The 18,373-nt window shown below is 37.7% G+C and overlaps 1 protein-coding gene across 1 annotated transcript in view; it reads left to right on the forward strand.

Moving 5' to 3' along the window:
* Positions 1–18,373, forward strand: part of PAPPA2 (pappalysin 2) — a 451,060-nt gene that overhangs the window by 155,683 nt on the left and 277,004 nt on the right. The window contains exon 4 of the mRNA XM_001373611.4: positions 2,463–2,608. Within this exon, the coding sequence (XP_001373648.2) occupies positions 2,463–2,608 (146 nt within the window). The remainder of the gene's footprint in view (positions 1–2,462; positions 2,609–18,373) is intronic.

Raw genomic sequence — 18,373 nt, forward strand, 5'->3', positions numbered from 1 at the left:
AAATGATCTTTGATCATTGTAGCTCTAAATTTATGATCCTGGGTTGTATGAGGTGTTCTAGGAGGACCAGCACCTTGTGTTGTGGAATTTTCAGTCTGGCCAGGCAGGAAACCACAATATCCCTCCAGAGTAAAGAAGGAAGGAGATTCATTACTTATGCAGACCCAGATGGGATCTTTCCTCAGGTCTGGCCACTGAGAAAAAGGGTTCTTGCTATTTTATACACTTAAGTTATAGGATTGGACACACACAGATATGGGGAGTTACATGATTGAATGAAAAGGGGAGAAGTCCTGAATCCTGTTACACCATTGTTCAAGGGGATGCCCAGGCTTGTATAGTCCTTAGTATAGTACAGACAGTATAAATCCAGAACATCAATCAGTCCATCACGGATTTGTCAGGCCAAAGCATGGGAAGTTATAGTACCATATGAAGTGGAATCACCTGTTTTGTTCTGGAGTTCCAGCAGGTCATCCTATTTATCACAAACTTCTGGAGGTGTCAGCCTTGCAAAGTCAGTCCTTACACCATAACGGGGTCCCTAAGGAGGAATTCTGAAGATTTTCCGCTGCACTTGGGTGGGAGGGCTTGCAGAACCCTTTTCAGTACTGCTCAGCCATCTTCCTATCTTTGGACTCTTACCTGTGGCTCCAAGAAGCTCCAAGTAGTAAAGTAGCATGCATTAAAACTGGCTCAGCAGGCAAACTAAACCAGGTTGAACATGTCAGGGAGTTGGAGGATGTCTACTATAAGCATGTGAAAATTTCTCCTGCTGGAATGTGCAGATGAAAGCAAGTTGTTCCAACAGCCAGAAAGGTGGTTGAAGCTGTGGAGCACTTCGAGCTTGGTCAGACATTGAAGGAGCCAAGTTCATCTATTTATCCAGAGCCATTGCCAATTGTCTCGCCTTTTGTCCTGCAATAAGACTTTGATGACTCAGGAAGAGAGAGTGAGATTGATGACTTTGTGCAACCCTGCCTCCCTTCAATTCATGCAAAAGCCAAGACGTCATCATGATATCATTGGTCCTCTTCAAAAACAAAGAACAGATAACAACAACAGCTTAGCACAGTGCTTGGTATATGGTAGTTAAAGTTAAATAAATGCTTTTTGAATTGGACTGGAAATGAAAAATGATCTTCAAGCAAGAGGAAATAATGAGGCTGAAAGAAAATTGATGGATTACCTATGGGCTTCAGAATCTATGCAGTATTAAAAAAAAAAAACCCTTACTTCCATCTTAGAATCAATACTGTGTATTGGTGCCAAGGCAGAAGAGTGGCAAGGGCTGGGCAATGGGGGTTAAGTGAAGTGTCTAGGATCACACAACTAGGAAGTATCTGAGGCCAGATTTGAAACTAGGACCTCTGTCTCTAGTCCTGGCTCTCAATCCACTGAGCTACCCAGCTGCCCCCTATATTCAGTATTAATATAACTGGGATGAATTATTTTGGGAAGTTTCTCTTGGTCAGAAATATGAGAGAGTTACATAGAATGGGTAGTTACAGATGAGTTATCTACATCATTGAAGGGAGCACCCATATTTATGAGAAGTAATAAAACCAAAGGGTAAAATAATTTGGACAAGACTTCAAATATGGATTCTTGTGTCAATCAATTCTCTAATATAAATATGGGGATAAAACAGCAACAACAAGAAGTCACATTTATATAGAACTTATCCCAGAATAGTTCTGCAAGGTTGGAGGAAAACCGATTATACCCATATTACAGATTTTAAAAAATGAGGCTAGGAGAAATTGAATGACTTTCTAGTAGTCACATAGATAGTACATAATACAACTAGAATTCAGGCTTAGGTCTCTGAATCCAAATCTAACATTTCCTTCTGAAATTGTTTTGAACTTCTTGGAAACAAAATTATACATAAATTGAAGATGTTTTGTTTTGCTAAGCTCCTACTTCAGAGAGGTACAGTGGTACTTACTGTAGAGTGATTTTCATGATAATAATAATAACAACAAAAAGCTAACTTATAGCATCTACTATATGCCAAGAACTGTGCTAAGTGCTTTGCAATTATTATCTCACTTGATTCCCCACAATAACCTTGGGAGATAAGTACTTTATTAACCCTGTTTTACAGATGAGGAAACTGAGACAGACAGAATAACTTGCCAAAAGTCACACAGCTAGGAACCGCCTGAAGTAGAATTTGAACCCAGGTCTTTCTGATTTGAGGCTTGGCCTGAAGCCAAGTACTGTATCTTCTTTGCCATCTAGCTGCCCCTAAAATCCTATCCTTACTTCCCTCTCTTTTTTTCCTTCATAACAAATACCCAATTTAATATCTATTCATTGTTTTGGTCTGCTTCCTGTCTTATCATGATCCATGTAGTTGAGAGGGTGAGGAGTTACAAGAGAGAAAATGTATTCCTCTTCTGCTTTCCATACTACTGATCCCTTATATGCTCTTTCCTCTTCCCCCATTTCCACAGGGCTTACATGAGTGTGAAGGAGCTGAAAGAGGCTTTGCAACTGAACAGCACCCACTTTCTCAATGTCTACTTTGCCAGTTCAGTCCGGGAGGACTTGGCAGGTGCTGCCACCTGGCCTTGGGATAAGGAAGCCATCAGCCACCTCGGTGAGTGAGACCCAAGATGTTACATTCTAAAGAAAAATAAGAGATGGTTTAAGTTAAGCTCAAAGGTGCCCTCTTCTATGTTCCATTATGTTAGAGGAAGTGCTATGAAGGAATGGTGTATGGATGAAGGAATGAATAATTATTTCAATGGTTATTTTTATCAGTGATTTTCCTTCTGCTTTAGGCTTTTCTAGGGATAATCCAAGGAAGTGATATACTTTCAAATTGGCCTTTTCAGTAGATACATCAAAGATATTGAAATAAATAATGGTGAAGTGTGCAGTGCATTCTAAACATCGTTCAGAAAGATGGGAATAAATTACAAAGACCATTGGCATTAGTCCAAGATTTTTAAAAGACCTTAGAATGGGGAAACTGTAAAACCAGTGTCCAAAATGCATAACCTTAATACATAAATGACTTCTATGCCAGCAGAAAGGTAGGTTGCCAATATGACTTCCATCCAGAGGAAGGCTCCACCAGAAATCCTGTGAATCAGAGACCAATGCTCTTACTATCATTAAACTGGAACAAAATAAATAATCAAGGAAAAGAAAAATGATCAGGTAGGCAAGCATGAGTCCCTGGGGGAAAGAAAAATGATTTCTGCATAATATTTATATCTCTAAACATTTGTATTATATATGTTTATATTATATATTATGTTTATTATAATTATCACTATGCTTATGACACTTCATAATTTATAAAACACTATCAATCAATAATCATTTCAGAGACTATAATGTACTAGGCATTATATTTGTAATGGGGAAAACATATAAAAAACAAGACAGTTCTTGTCACCAAGGAATTTATGTTTTATTTGGGGGAATACAACATGGTCAATTGGTCACATATATGTATATATGCACATATACATATCTATCTATCTACTGAACTATCCATCTAGCAACGGATATATCCATTCATTCATCTCTCTCTCTCTCTCTCTCTCTCTCTCTCTCTCTCTCTCTCTCTCTCTCTCTCTCTCTCTCTCTCTCCCTCTCCTCTCAACTACCTTACCTGGAAACAAGTAGAATTACTGGGAAAATTTCTGACACTAATTTTCCCTGGGCTAGGCCTTTTATGTATTAGGTAGCAGGGCACCCAAATCATTTCCACACTCCCTTAAATTGCCAGGCCTATGTATATCAAATACGTGTCACTCTAATTCCGGGCAGGAGAGGATAAAGTCATGTCTGTAGCACCAGAATAGAGTTTTAAGGTGATCTCATTCCATCCCATCATTTTTCAGATGAGAATAAAGAGACCCAAAATGGCTAAATGATTTGACCCAGGTCAAATAAGTAGTAAGTGGATGAGTTGGGATTTTATGCCCAGGTCATCTGAGTCATAAGGCAGTACTTTTTATTTTTGTAGGTTTGTTCTAAATTAAGAAGGAATGAAAATCTGAGATGCCAATGTGATATAGTGCTAACAATTCTGTACTCCCTCTCCCCACCAAAGACAGTAGAATCAAATGCCTCAGTTTAATCCTTACTCTGTTTTTAAAAAGAAAAAAAGAAGAGGGAAAAATCAGCAAAACTGATCAATATATTGGAAAAAAAATTAACAATATAATTGCATTCATGGGAGGTAGCTCTATGATAGATTTGTGATAAAAGAATATGAAGAGTCTTTCCCTGATAATGCATCAGTACTTGGTAGAATAGTGAAAAGAATTCAATGTTTGGATCCAGAAAACTTATATTAATATTTCATTCCTGCCATCATACTTGCTACGTATGCAGCAATTGGCAAATCATTTAAACTTCCTGTGTCCCCAGGTTCCTCATCTGTAAAATGTTGTTGGACTAGATGATCTCCACAGTCACTATAGTTCCAAAGTTTTTATTATATTCATAACAGATGATTGGTGAAGAAAATTGGGCAGTGTTGTTAACATATGCTAGAATGTCAGGAGCAACTTGGCCTGCCAAGTAGTCCTGAAGCTCCTTACACAATCTCTTTTTAAAATCCCCCATTAGAAATGCTTTCTTTCAGTCCCAAACATCTCTCAACTGATACAACTGATTCATGTAATCTAGCATGGGCTCTTGTACCTTAGCCAGTGTTTAGAGTTGAAAGTATAGCATCTTATTTCCTATGAGGATACTCAAATATAAAATGGAAATTCACATTAAAGTATTGATAAAGCCCCATCATAGGCTTTGTCTACCAATTTTAATCTCTCCCAATTTTCCAATCATGAAAGACACTGAGGCCTGATTCCTTGAAAAGATATAAGGTTATATCTAAATGACAAGCTGGTCCTGCCTCTAGAAAATTTAAAGTTTATTCTAGCTACTAACAAAAATGGATGGAGATATCATCACTAGCTCTGGAGGAGTATCCTATTTGAAGATGTTGTAAATATTATGAGAAGGGGGTATTACTTTAAAAAATGATACTATGACATTTGCTTACTAAATGCATGACTGTGGGCAAGTAACTAAGACTCTGTTTGCCTCAATTTCCTCAAATGCAAAAAGTGAATGATAATAGCATCTATACTTCAGTGTTGTTGTGTGAATAAAATGAGACAAAATTTGTAAAACACTTGGTACAGTGCCTGACATATAATTTGTTCTAAAAGTAGAATGGGCTGGAAAACATATATATATATGTGTGTGTGTGTGTGTGTGTGTGTGTGTGTGTGTGTGTGTGTGTGTGTGTGTGTGTTGGGAGAAGTGAAGGAAGAAAAAGCTTGTAGAAGGAGAACTTGGAGCCTTGACCATGGGATGATCCAATAAACTAAAATTTGGCAAAAAAAAGTGCTTAATAAATACTTGTTCCCTTAACCTTTCCTTTTATTTCATATAATCTTCTTTTCCAAATATATTCCTCTCCTCTCTCCTTACTCAGTAAAATCTCCTTAGTAACTAAGTAAAGAAGGAGAGGAAATAAAATAGTTAAACTAATTTAATCAAACACATCAAAAGAACCTGATAGTATATGCAAAGTTACAGCCCCATAGTCCTCCACCTCTAAAAATAAGGGAAGGGATTACATTTCTCACCTCTTCTCTGGAGACAAATTTGATCATTATCGTTACATAGCATTGAATTTCTTTCTTTCTTTTGGCATGTGTGTGTGTGTGTGTTTGTGTGTGTGTGTTATTTACATTGTCTCAGTCATTGTGTATAATGTTTTTGTGGTTTTACTTACATCAATTCATTTGCTGCTTCTTTAGCTGCACAATGAGATTGTCACATTCATGAGTCCCATTTTGTTTCATTTCTCCCTAATCAGTGGACACTGACTACCAAGTGATAGATCCTGGCAACAAAACCCCTTTTCCCCTTCCCCAATCACTATTGAGATCAATCCCGACACCTTCCCCTGCACTTGCTGGAACTCCAGAACAAAGCAAGTAGTTCCACTTATTAGGGCAGTGTTATTTCCCATGCTGTGACCTGACAAATGAATGATGGATTGATGTTCTGGATTGACATTGTCTGGACCATACTAAGGACTATACAAGCCTGGGAACCAAAAGTCTCTACCCCCCAAGCCAACCCCCTTTGGGCCATCCAATCATCTGGACACATGAACCTCAACATTACCCAATAGAGACAACCCAGGTAACCTCATTCCAGATCACTACCCTATAAAATATTGCTCCCTTCTCCATCCAGGTGGAGACCCCTAGCCATCTGCCAATTGTGAGCTCCTCCCCTGCTTTCCCTTCCTCTCCCCACTCCTTTTCCACAATAAAGCCTTGCTATATTACTCAATCTCACTGCCTCTTGGTTGAACCCCTCCCTGTCAGTGGGACTGACCCCAAGTAGTTCATCAATTGACTGTCTCCAGTCCTTTGTTCATATAAAAATGACTAGGGGCAGTTAAGTAGCACAGTGGATAGTGGTAGGCCTGGAGGTGGGAAGACTAGGGTTCAAATCTGGTCTCAGATATTCTTAGCTGTGTGACCCTGGGCAAGTCACCTAAACCCAATTGCCCAGTCCTTCAATGCTCATCCACCTTATAATTGATACACAGTATCAGAGGGTAAGAGTTTTAAAAAATAATTTTAAAATGCTGTTATGAATGTTTTTGGTATATTCAGAAATTTCTTTCAGTCCTTGACATTCTTGGAGGATATTCATAGCAGTAAGATCCCTGGTTCAAAGGCCAGGGACTATTTATTAACATGTAATGTGTAATTCCAAATTGCTTTTCAGAATAATTGGATCAATTCAGTTCCATTAATAGTATATTAGTGGCATTGGCTACTGTTGCTGAGGCTGCCTGAACTACTCTAATCGCTGTTCCAGGTGCTGAACAACCCCCACCAAATTATCCTATGTGGTTTGTGGAAAAGGGTCCTTTTGCAGTTGGTGATGTCTTTCTCTAATAACTGGAACCAGAAACAGAGTAGGCTAAGAAAATTTGGAGAAGCTGTGTGAGTCTGGATCAGATGTCACAGTGACATTCTTATTGCTTCTTGCACTTGTATTAAGCTGAGTGCCATGAGCTCCTTAGCCAAATAAGGCATGGCTCTTTGAAATTTGCAAAGTTCTTGTCACCAACACTGACACTTTCCACATCAGTCAATCAACAATTGAGTCAGTTCAATAAGGGGTTAATTGAACATCTACTTTAAGTCAGGCCCCATGCAAGCAGTTCATTTTCTAAAGGAGATAAGAAACTAATGGATCATTATTAAGTGCTTTCTATGTTCCAAGTATTTGGAATGTAAAGGCAAAAATAAAAGAAGTTCTGGCCTCAAGGAACTTACATTCCAATAGGGTAGACAATAGGTACCTATAAATGTATGTGTGTACATACATACATACATACATACATACATAACAACAGAAATGCTATTATGTAACATTATATAAACACATATATATGAACACATAAAGAGATAGATGTATACATATATATACATGCATGCATACACACATATAAAAAATTCAAGGCAACATTTGGGGTGGGGAGGTGGAGAGAACATCATTAGCTTGGGAAACAAGGAAAGGCTTCAAACATAAATCTCTTGAGCTGAATCCTAAAGGAAACTAGAGATTCTGAAAGGGAGAGATAGAGAGGGAATACATTTCAATCATGAGGGATAGACAGTGGAAAGGGATAGAGATGAGGGGTGTAATATCATAGGTAAGGAAACATAAGAAGGCCAGTTTGGCTCAATGAGAGTGCTCTAATAGCTCCTGAAGAAGGGGAGATGCTTAACCAAGATACTTGGTGATACTTCCTCATACTTCCTTTTCTCTCCAAATTTCTTCCTGTCAAGCATTCTTTTCCCTCTTCACTCAGTCTTTCCATTCAATTTAATATACTTTTCACAACATGTCCATTATCTCTCCTACTACCTTTTGGTGGCTGGATCTTCTCTGCAGCAGGGATGATATCATTCATTTTTCATCATTGGCCATATGCCAACAATCAGCCTTCATCTGGTCACCCCCAAAATCCTGATAAAATTGTAAGCACATGTTCTTTTTTTTATCAGTTATGTCCTATAACAGTGAAATCTGTGGAGTAAATGTTTTCTCTAGCACTGCACATAGTAGCATAATACAATGATCTTTCCTTCCCAACCTAGAAACAACCTAGACTTCTAATGTTTTCCCCCACCAAGAGCTGGTGGCAAATGTTTACTAGATTTAAAAGTTTTGACTACCAAGTATCATTAAAAAAGATATATTTTATTGATACTTTAAAATATTATCTACAATCTCCCCCTGTATCCTTTTCTCTTTCAAAAGGGACATCTTTTATACCAAAGATTTTTTTAAAAAAAGAAAAAAAAAACCATGACAGTTGATTGATACACTGAAAAAACAATCTGACACTCTATTCAGTCTTCCATACCTATGGACTGCCCTCCCTTAGACTCTCATGAAAATGGTGGAGGTGTTTTCTCATATATCTTCTTTGGGTTCAAGTTTGTTCTTTTATAGTTTTGTAGCATCCGCAGATCCTTACATCTTCATGCCTATAACTCAAAAAAGAGAAAACAAAACTCTGATTGCTCCTTCTCCTTGTTCTGCTTACACACTGCTCTATAAATTCCTACCTTTCTTTCTGAAGAATGCCAAGGAGAGGTTTCCCTGGAAATTCATTGCCAACTATAGTTCCAGGAGGTGGAGAAGGGTTTAAGCCTACTTTAGGACCACTGAAAAACTTGTGAGGTAGACGATCGACATTATTGGAGGTGAGTAGGGAAGTGAACTCTATCAGAACACAATTCCTTCATCAAATGTTTTTTGAAAACATATTCTATTGAGGGATTAAAAGAGAAAAAAAAAGATGGTAAGAACTTGATTCTTCTATGTAGCATGTAATCAAACTCCCATAGGGATAGCTAGAAATATACTTACTTTCCCCAGTCCTTTCAGAAGCAGGACAAAGAAGGGGGGAGTGGGAAAAGAAAAATACTAAATTCTGAATCCACTTGTCATGAAAATTTGGGCAGGCTACTGGCTAAAATTACTTTAAAGCAATCCCATTATGGCATTATAAAACTTTTAAGGTTGAACATGATATGTCCATAAAATGGAAGTCATGTTCTGGTTTACAAGTGCCTGAATAATCACCTCCAATTTCTTGTTCAAACACACTTAATGAATAAAAATTGGGAAATGTAAAGAATACTGCCAAAAAAATGTGTGTGCATGTGTGTGTGCATGAGCTGCATGGTTTGGAGACTGGCATGGGGAATAGGAAACAAGTAGGAGACTAGCACATCATTAAGGAAAGGCAGAGAAAGAAAGAGATGGGAATGAGGATAAAAAGGGGAAGAAAAATGAGGAAGAAAAGCAATGGACATCAACCATATCCTTATGATATATATGCATTATGCTTATTTATGTTAATAGAGTGATGAGGTATCCCTCTTCCTTTTAGAAATACTGAAATAAGCAATTTTAATTGTTACTTCTGACAGTGCTGGGTTCAAATCTTTTCTTTGACATTTGGTATCTATATTCTATTTCTTTGAAATATATATGCATATATTTCTTTAACATTAGGTGTCTATATTACTTTGCGTAATTCACTTGATGTCACTGACAATAATGAGGCTTCTTCTAATAAGTACTTCCTGTAAAGATAAAAGTTATTTGATAAATTAATTCATTCATACCATGTGTGCATCCTGCTCATATATGTTATTCGTGTTCACCTGGGTTGTTTACATGTGGCTTCCACCAATGAGGTGAGCCTTATGCAAGTATCCCAATCTTGAAGTCAGGATTATTTTATTTATTACCTCCTCTGTACCCCCACCTAACATGTAAAAGCCTTACCCTCTAGCAGTATTTTCAGGGAGACAGTAAAGTAACAATTTTTGGTCAAATTTGAAGGGAATAAAAACACAGGCCCATATAACTAAAATGCATGTAGATTTTATAAGGAGTTTTTCTTCTAAAAATTATTTATCATAGTATGTTTGAATCTTGATGCTGGAAGGGATCTTGGAGATCATCTAGTCTAACACTTTTTTTCTTATAAGTTTTTCAATTTTGTTCCAGATTAAATATCAGTGCAATTTTCAATCATTGTTTTCTGACCTTTTGTGATCCATGCTCCCTCCCTCCCTTCTGCCCTTCCACTTACCTCAAGATAGCAGGTAATATAGTATAGATTGTATATGTGCTGTCATATATACATATTTCTATGTTCATAATGTGAAAGAAAAACATATTGCTCACATTAGGAAAATTCATGGAGAAAACAAAGTGAAGTATGAAATACTTTAAACTGCATTGACACCTTCAGTTTCTTCTATAGCAGTAGAAAGCCATTTTTTTTTTTGCTGCAAGTCCCTTGGAATTGTGATGTCTCCTTGAATTGTTGTTAATAGTTAAGTCATTCCCAGTCCATCATCAAACTTTAATGCTGTTACCAACTCCCTTTTCTGAATACTGAGGACCACCTCTAGACAAGCCATTCAATCCCTTCAAGCTTCAGTTTCCTAATCTATAAAATGGAGAGGATAATGTTTGCATATAGAGTTGGAAGGAGAATAGAACAGCATCATCATATATCTAGAGTTAAATAGGACTTAGAAATCATTTAGCCTTGTTTCTCATTTAGCACATAAAGCAACTGAAGACCAGAGAAGTTATGACTTCTTCAAGGCCATCTAGAAAATTAATAATAGAGCCAGAGTTCACATCCACAATTCATAGTAACACAATGTAGACATGATCCATTAAAGTATAATGTTCTTATATAGGTAACACATTTGTTGTGAAAAATATCAAAGGAGCCTCATGACTCCATGCCAGTCATTTTACTCTTTACTTATTAATTCTCATTTTCTCCCAATGATTGTTCCAATGATTATTTTTTCTCCTTGAACAATAAATTCCATCTTATAGTCTTATAGATTTAGAGGTGGGAGGACACGTAGACATTATTTAGTTCAACCAATTCATTTCACAAATGAGGCAGCTGTGGCCCATAGAGGTTAAGTGATTGCCTAGTCACACAAGGAGCAAGTAACAGAGCCAGCCATTGAAATCAAGACCAATGATTCCCAATCTAATACTCTTTCCATTCTCCCATGTCCTTTCTCTTCTTCTTCATTGACTTTTTTTTTTTACCTCATACTTCACAGAAAAAAAGATAATAGGCTAATAGCCCATCCATCTCAAGTTCTATTTCCTCCATAATTCTACAATTCAAATTACCCTGGGATATAGTTTGTTGAGACTAATGACTTTAACATATCAAGTGCAATTGTTTGCCTTTGCACTATAATGTGCCTTCATTCCAAACAGCTAAGAAGTAACTCAGTGTCACTTATGACCATATTACCAAAGGTAGTTCACCTTCATCCTGCAATAGGACTGAAGGACATATTTGCTTAGCTCAATTGTAGATTGTAGAAAAAGGAAGTGCACAGGAGAGAATCATAGATCCAAACCTGAAAGGGACCTTAGAGGCCATCAAGTTCAATTCTCCTTATTTTACAAATTAAAGAAAACAAAAACAAATAAAGCAAGGAGAGGTTAATGGGGAAATAGTCAGTATGCCAGGCACTACACTATGCAGAAAAAAAGAAAGACAATCCATGTCCTCAAGAGCTTACAATCTAATGGAGGAACACATCAAAAGGAAGCAGAAAAGGATGAAGGAGAAAAGATACTCCTTTTTGAGGCATAATGGTAGAAGATGAAGAGATGTCTTGCCTGGGTTTCCTACTTAAACAGAGTTTCTGAGGAGAGCTCTCCATCCTCCAATCAGAAGGAGGGACACTAGGGGACAAGAGTAACAGCTTTTATATATCTGAAACAGGATTTGAACTCAGGTCTTTCTCACCCCAAGTATAGCTCTTTACTTACCATGAACCTAAAGGCAAGTATAGGACCAAGAGATTGTATTGTATCAATAACAATGAAAGCCCTAACCTTATGTACCTGGGAAAGAGCTGTTTGACACTGAATATGACAGACTTCTCATGGTTCTGAACAGAGGGTATGGCATGACTATGACAGTAAATTGAAGTCTTTGAGTAAGCTTGAGTAAGCAAAAATCAATTATGCACTAGTGGTCATTTGGGAGGCCTTTGTCCTTCAGTACTAAACCTTTCAAACCCCATGTTTTCAGTATAGGGACCCTGATAAATTGCTCCAATGATGGAAATCTACCTTTGCTTGGATAAAAGTTCTGGCTACTGACTGCTTTCTCTCCATCCAATCAGGCTTCATCTACTCAAAGCATTCTCCCAAGATTCTATAATAGCAGGAACTTTATTCTAAGAGCCTGGGATGGGGTTGGGGGGTGGGAAATGTGAGGGGAGGAGTTGCAACCTGGATCCTGGAGTTAGTTAAGAGATGTGGTGAGGTTGAAGTGGCATAAAAGTCTATGGCACATCAGATACAGAGAGGAGGTAGAAAACTAGACTAATTGCAAATAGAAATTTAATCCCTTCCTTTGGTTAGAAGCATCTTGGGAAGAAAAGGAAAAAAATGGACTAATTGGATTGATCCTCAGTGCTTACTTATTGTAGGACAGAAAGAAGCTCAGAATAATGAATAGGAAAGCACTGTGTAATGTTTAGCAGTAGTCTCTTGGTGACCGAGAATGACGATTGTCTTTGTGCATTATCATCTATTGATGTACCCTCATGTGGCTTTGAAGTCCAAAGGCTGAAGCGCAGAGTTTGTGGCACACGGGGCCTGGGACGCCAGTGGTTACGGGAGGTGTGGCTTTGGCCTGGTGTCCGCGTTCACGTGCAGCGGCAAGACGTCGAAGTCGCTCATCTTCAAAGGTGGTGGCAGCTTGGTTAATGTGGGTTTGCCAACTGCTTCTGTCAGAGACAGTGAGTGCTAGTTGCTTTGGTGTAATGCCAGCCCACTTCAAGTTGGACTTTAGCTGATCCTTGAATCTTTTCTTTGGTCAGCCTTGTTTCCTGAGTCCAGCTGACAGTTCACCATAGAACACCTGTCTTGGTATTTGCTGTGGGTCCATGAGGAGGACGTGTCCAGACCATCGTAGCTGGGTTTTGAGGACCATTACTTCGATGCTGATGGAGTTGGCTCTGTCGAGGACTTCCTGGTTATTGGGAAAGGAAATGGGGAGGATGTGAAAAAATGGGGATAATGCCCCTTCCCCCACCAACTGTCAGTCTAGTTTCCTTTCCACAACTGAGATAAGCTAACCTCACCAAGACTAGAAGTTCAGGAGGAGACAAACAAACCAGTAAAAGTTCCAGGCAGGAGTAGCTGCAAATTCTTCCTGGGGCCCAGAGAGAGATTGAGTCAGACCATCTTCTCCCAGAGAAGTAAGAAGCAAAGTTAACATGTATTTTAAAGTGAGGGTGCAAATAAAAGAGAAAAATGCAAACTCTGACCTCAAAGAGATCCCATTCTGATGGACAAAACAATCTTACCCCTAGAGACAAAGATAGGCCAAAACAATTCCTTCCCTCTAAAAAGCTCATATTCTAATGGAGGAGATAACATTTAAATAGGTACAACAAAATCTATGCAGGGTAGATGAAAGAAATCTCAAACAGGAAGTACTAAATTAATTGTCCTTGGTGCAAAAAGGAAGGAGTTGTGATAGAACACTGCAGTAAAAACAGTGGATGTGTAGAGAGTAGAGAGCTACTTGTTATGAGAAAGTGGGTGTGGAGGTGATTGGAATGTTGGGTGGGCAGAGCTTAGTAGAGGGACTTGACAACTGTTTTCAAGACACTGAAGAGTTATCATTTATCAGAGAGATTAGAGTTCAACAGATAAGTCCCAGAGGGAGGAACTTGAAGCAATGTGTGGAATTTCAGGGGTGAAGATTTTGGCACAGTATGAGGAAGGACTTCTAAACAATTAGAACTATGCCAAAGTAGGATTGGTTCTGTGGGGAGATAGTATATTTCCCTTAACAGGGGTCTTCAAGAAAAGGCCAGATGGTCTTACCTGTTGTAGAAGACATATCTGTTGGGGTATGACTTAAAGAAGAAGTAAAATTCAGTGGTTCTGTATTCAAAATCCTTCAATTACCAATTGGCTATGGAATAAAGTCAATTTATTATGGTTTTGGCATTTCAAATTCTCCATAATTTAACTGAAAACAACTTTATTTCACTTTGCACCACCTCACTCACACTTGTACATTGATGAAGTTTAATTATGTTGGTCCCTAAACACATACATCTCTTTCCCATTCCCATTCTTCTGCCCATGTTTTTCCTTCTTCATGAAATGTCCCTTATTATATTTATGCTCATGCAACTTCTTCCCATTCTTTATGGTCCATCTTAAATGCTATCTCTTCTCTGAAGTTTTCCATAATTCCCAAAGCTACAATTTACAGAATGATGACCTCACAGGATCTGAGATGGGTTTCTAATTCCTCTTCCATGTGGCAGTCTTTCAATACTTGAAAGCAGCTCTCATGCTCCACCCAAACCTCCTTTTTAATCTGGGCAAAGCATATAGTTCCTCCACCCAGTATTCCTTTGGATGTGATCTCAAAGACATTCACCCTCTCATTGACACTTCCTCTGGAATGCTCTCTTAGCTTATCAGAGTCCTTCCCAAAATGTGGTAAATGGTCCTGAATGCTATATTTCACATGTGGCCAGGGAAGAGTAAAGAAAGATTTCCTTCTGCAAGTCATTATTCTTCTCCAAATAGACTAAGAACATAGTAGCTTTCTGTGGCTGCCTCATCATCCTTTTGACATGTTGAGTTTGAAGTGCACTAAAATCTTTGGATTGTTTTTACAGCAGACACTATCTAGTAATACCTCTCCTACTTATATTTGTCAGGTTGATTTTAGGAACTCAAATTTAAGACTCCACATTCATTCATATTAAATTTTATTTTCTTAGATTTGGCATAAATGTTCTAGCCTGTTGAGTTTTTGTTTGGATTTTGATTATGTCAGCCAACCTGCTAGCTATCACTCAAATCTTTGTGTCATCTTGCAAATCAGATAAGCATTTTACCTGTAACTTTATTTAAGTGGTGGCAAACTCCATTCCCCACCCTACCCCCATTAAATAGGATAGATAATTCCCACAAAAGTACTAGGTTACTTGGATTATGCCTCACTGCAATATGTAGGGCCTGAGGAATGGCCCTCTGCTGAGAATGTAATTTTTACTTCATGTCCCTTCCAAGCTCATCATCAGCCACTCCACTGACCAGAACCTTTGCCAGCTTTGCTCCAGATTGCCATTATTCCATACCATGATTTCCTTTTTCCAGGCCATCTTCTCACTGGCACCAACTCTTCCCCCCCTACTTCTTTGGTTTTCTATATATCCTGGGGACTCACACAACATAAGCTACATAGATAATTAAGCAATTAGTTGAAGATATAAGCAGTGATCATGGCTTGTCCCAAGATCTGGAATGCTGGCCACAGGCTTTTTCAGTTTTTCATCCCTAATTTTCCACATTTGCCTTCCATTTTCATTGCATTTATTGAAATCATTCTCTGTCTTCCCTGGATAGATAATTGGGTTTACAGTCCAAGAAACTCAAAAAGAATCTTCATTCTGCCACATGCTATCTATGCAATCCTGGGCAAATCCTTTCATTCCCTAGACCTCATTTTCTCCATTTGTAAAATGAGGGGGTTGGACTAGATAGTCTTTCTTGTTCCTTATTGTTCTATGTCTATCATCTTATAAAAGGTTTTTTTTTTTCCTAGTGATATGGTGATAAACTATATTTTCTTCATCTATTAATTTAGTAATCTTATGAAAAAAATAACAATATTTTGGTATAGTAAACCATGTTAGATTTAATGATAACCATTTCTTTTCTGCGATATTCCTTAATAATACCTTTGATAATGCATTCTACACTTCTTCCAGGAATTCAAGTTAGGCTCTCTCAACTAGGAATTTGAAGATTATATTCTTCCTTTTTGAGGGAGAAATAGGTATAATATCTGCCCTTTTCTAACTCTGTGGCACATTTTCCATTCTCCCTGATGTTTTGAAGACCATTGGTGATGAAATCTTTTAGTTCTTTCAGAACAATGGTATGTAGTACAATTAGGACTGGTGATTCTCACTTATCAGGTACTTTCCTTGTTCATATTGGGTATCTAGGAACCATCCCCTTACTTGAATCTCCTAAAACACTATTTATACTTTCTCACTGTCTGTGGTTCATGTCTTGGACTATCAAGTATCTTTTTCTACTTATTCTTAGCATCTTATCTCCTCATAAAAGTCTGCCAGTTCCAGGAGCACAGTTATTTAATTCTTCTTTGTATTTTCTACAGTGCTTAAGACTGATCTTTATTTATAGTAGGCACTCAAAACATTTTTGAATGAATGGTTTAAATACTATACATATGCAAATGATTCATAACCCAATTTATCTAGCTCTAATCACTTTTCTGAACTCCAGTCTTAGATATCCTACTGCTTGTTGAATTTTTCTACTTGAATATCCCATTGGTAAATTAAATTCAAGGTGTTCAACATGTCCTTTCTTCAAAATTATCTGTTCTAATTTAGATTGTGTTTTTATTTTTACTCTTGACTCTTTTCCCATTTTCAGGCCTAGTCAAATGCCATGTCTAGTTGTTTCTATTTTTATTACAATAGAGACCCCAGTATCCTTTTAATACACTAAATAACATCTCTTGGATTTCAACCATTTTCTTCGCTTGTTCAGGCCCACGTTGCCTCCTATCTGGACTGTGATAATAGTTCCCTAATTTATCTCCTTTCTGTCTTATTTCCCGAGTTTATTCTCTTCACTCTAGTCCATCTCTCACATAGTTGTCAATGTAATCATGTTAAAACAGATATCTGAATGTGCTACTTTCTTGTTAGAAAATTTCCAGTGGCTCCCTATTTCCTCTTGGAAAAAATACAAATGTCTTAGCCTGGCATTTAAGACCCTCCATAATCTGGTTTCAACCTACCATTTTTTTTAAACCTACCTGATTTCACATTACTACTCCTCATACATTTTAAATTCCAGCCTTTGAACTACAAACTTTCTCCCTCCTCTAGTCATCTGCACTTTTCTTTAGCTTGGCATTTCAGAATGCTTAATTCATTGCTAGTTGCTATGTCTTCCATGAAGCCTTTTCTGATTGATCTATTCAGTATTCTTTCTCTTTATTGATTTCCATTTTATTTCATTTCAACTTGACCTATTTTCTCTTTCACTGCTTCATTTAATATTTTATGTACATGTGGTATTCCCTTAGTAGTAAGAACTTTGAACATAGGGCTATTTTGCTTTTTTTTTCTCTCTATACCCTCTGGTATTGCCAGTACCTGGCGTAATGTCTGACCAGTGCTTAACCTTATTCAATAAAGTAAAATTACTAATGCATGCACAAATGTTTTAGGCTCAGCTTTAACTATCTGGCTCCACAATTATGGTTATTCCAGAATTAACAGTGGGGAAGACCAAAAGAGTGTTGTCTACTCAATGCCATTAACTTTGTTCATTTGTTTTGGCAAGAATCAATACACAACCAGCCAGATGCCAGGGTCCACTGAAAAGCTGAGGTCATTCAAGTTTACCTTGAATAGATTGAAAGATACTAGATAGTAGAAGGTCTAGACTACACCCTTCTTAAAGGAAAAGAGAACTTCTTTAGTGATGGTGGTGAGTGGGTAAGAGTTTTATAGGACCATTCCAAATTGGTTGAATGATTAATGTTAACAATATGCCTTTTATTTCTCATGCATCCCCAGGAGAGTAAGGAAGGTTTGGCACATGTTTTCTCCAATAGCCTTTTCTCTTTGTGCTTCTAACTTTGCTCCTATAACAAGAATTACAGATCCTACTTGAAGGTAGGAGTAATCCATTTCAGAATACCAGTAGTACCACTGAAATGAATTGGTTCATCAGATGGGATGGCCAGCAGAGTGGTCTTTTTCTGGGATTTTAGTATTCGTTTAGTATTTATTATCATTGTTTGGAGCCTTTTCATCCTTTCTTGCTTTTTAAGTTCTTGTGTGCATTCCTCTTTTTAGTTCTTGGGCAACAACCCTTGGTGCCTCACTCAGACTTGTTTTTGGCTTGAGACAACTATTTTTTTAAACTTTGTTTTTATTATAACTTAAAAAATTTCTGAGCTATGAATGTGCCTTTCCTGTCTTACCCCTCCTTCTGTGTGTGTATGTTTGTGAGGGTACTAGAGGATGTTCATGGGTCAATGTGTGTTTTTTCAGCGAGGAACTCACTACTTTTTCACAAGTTTTTTTCAGGTTTTATAATTGTAAACATATGAGAAGAAAGGTAGAGAGAGTGCGAGGGAGATTAGATTGTTTGACATCATTATGCAAACAGATGGATTTTT

This window comes from Monodelphis domestica, chromosome 2, assembly GCF_027887165.1.
Source record: "Monodelphis domestica isolate mMonDom1 chromosome 2, mMonDom1.pri, whole genome shotgun sequence".
NCBI classification, from domain to species: domain Eukaryota; kingdom Metazoa; phylum Chordata; class Mammalia; order Didelphimorphia; family Didelphidae; genus Monodelphis; species Monodelphis domestica.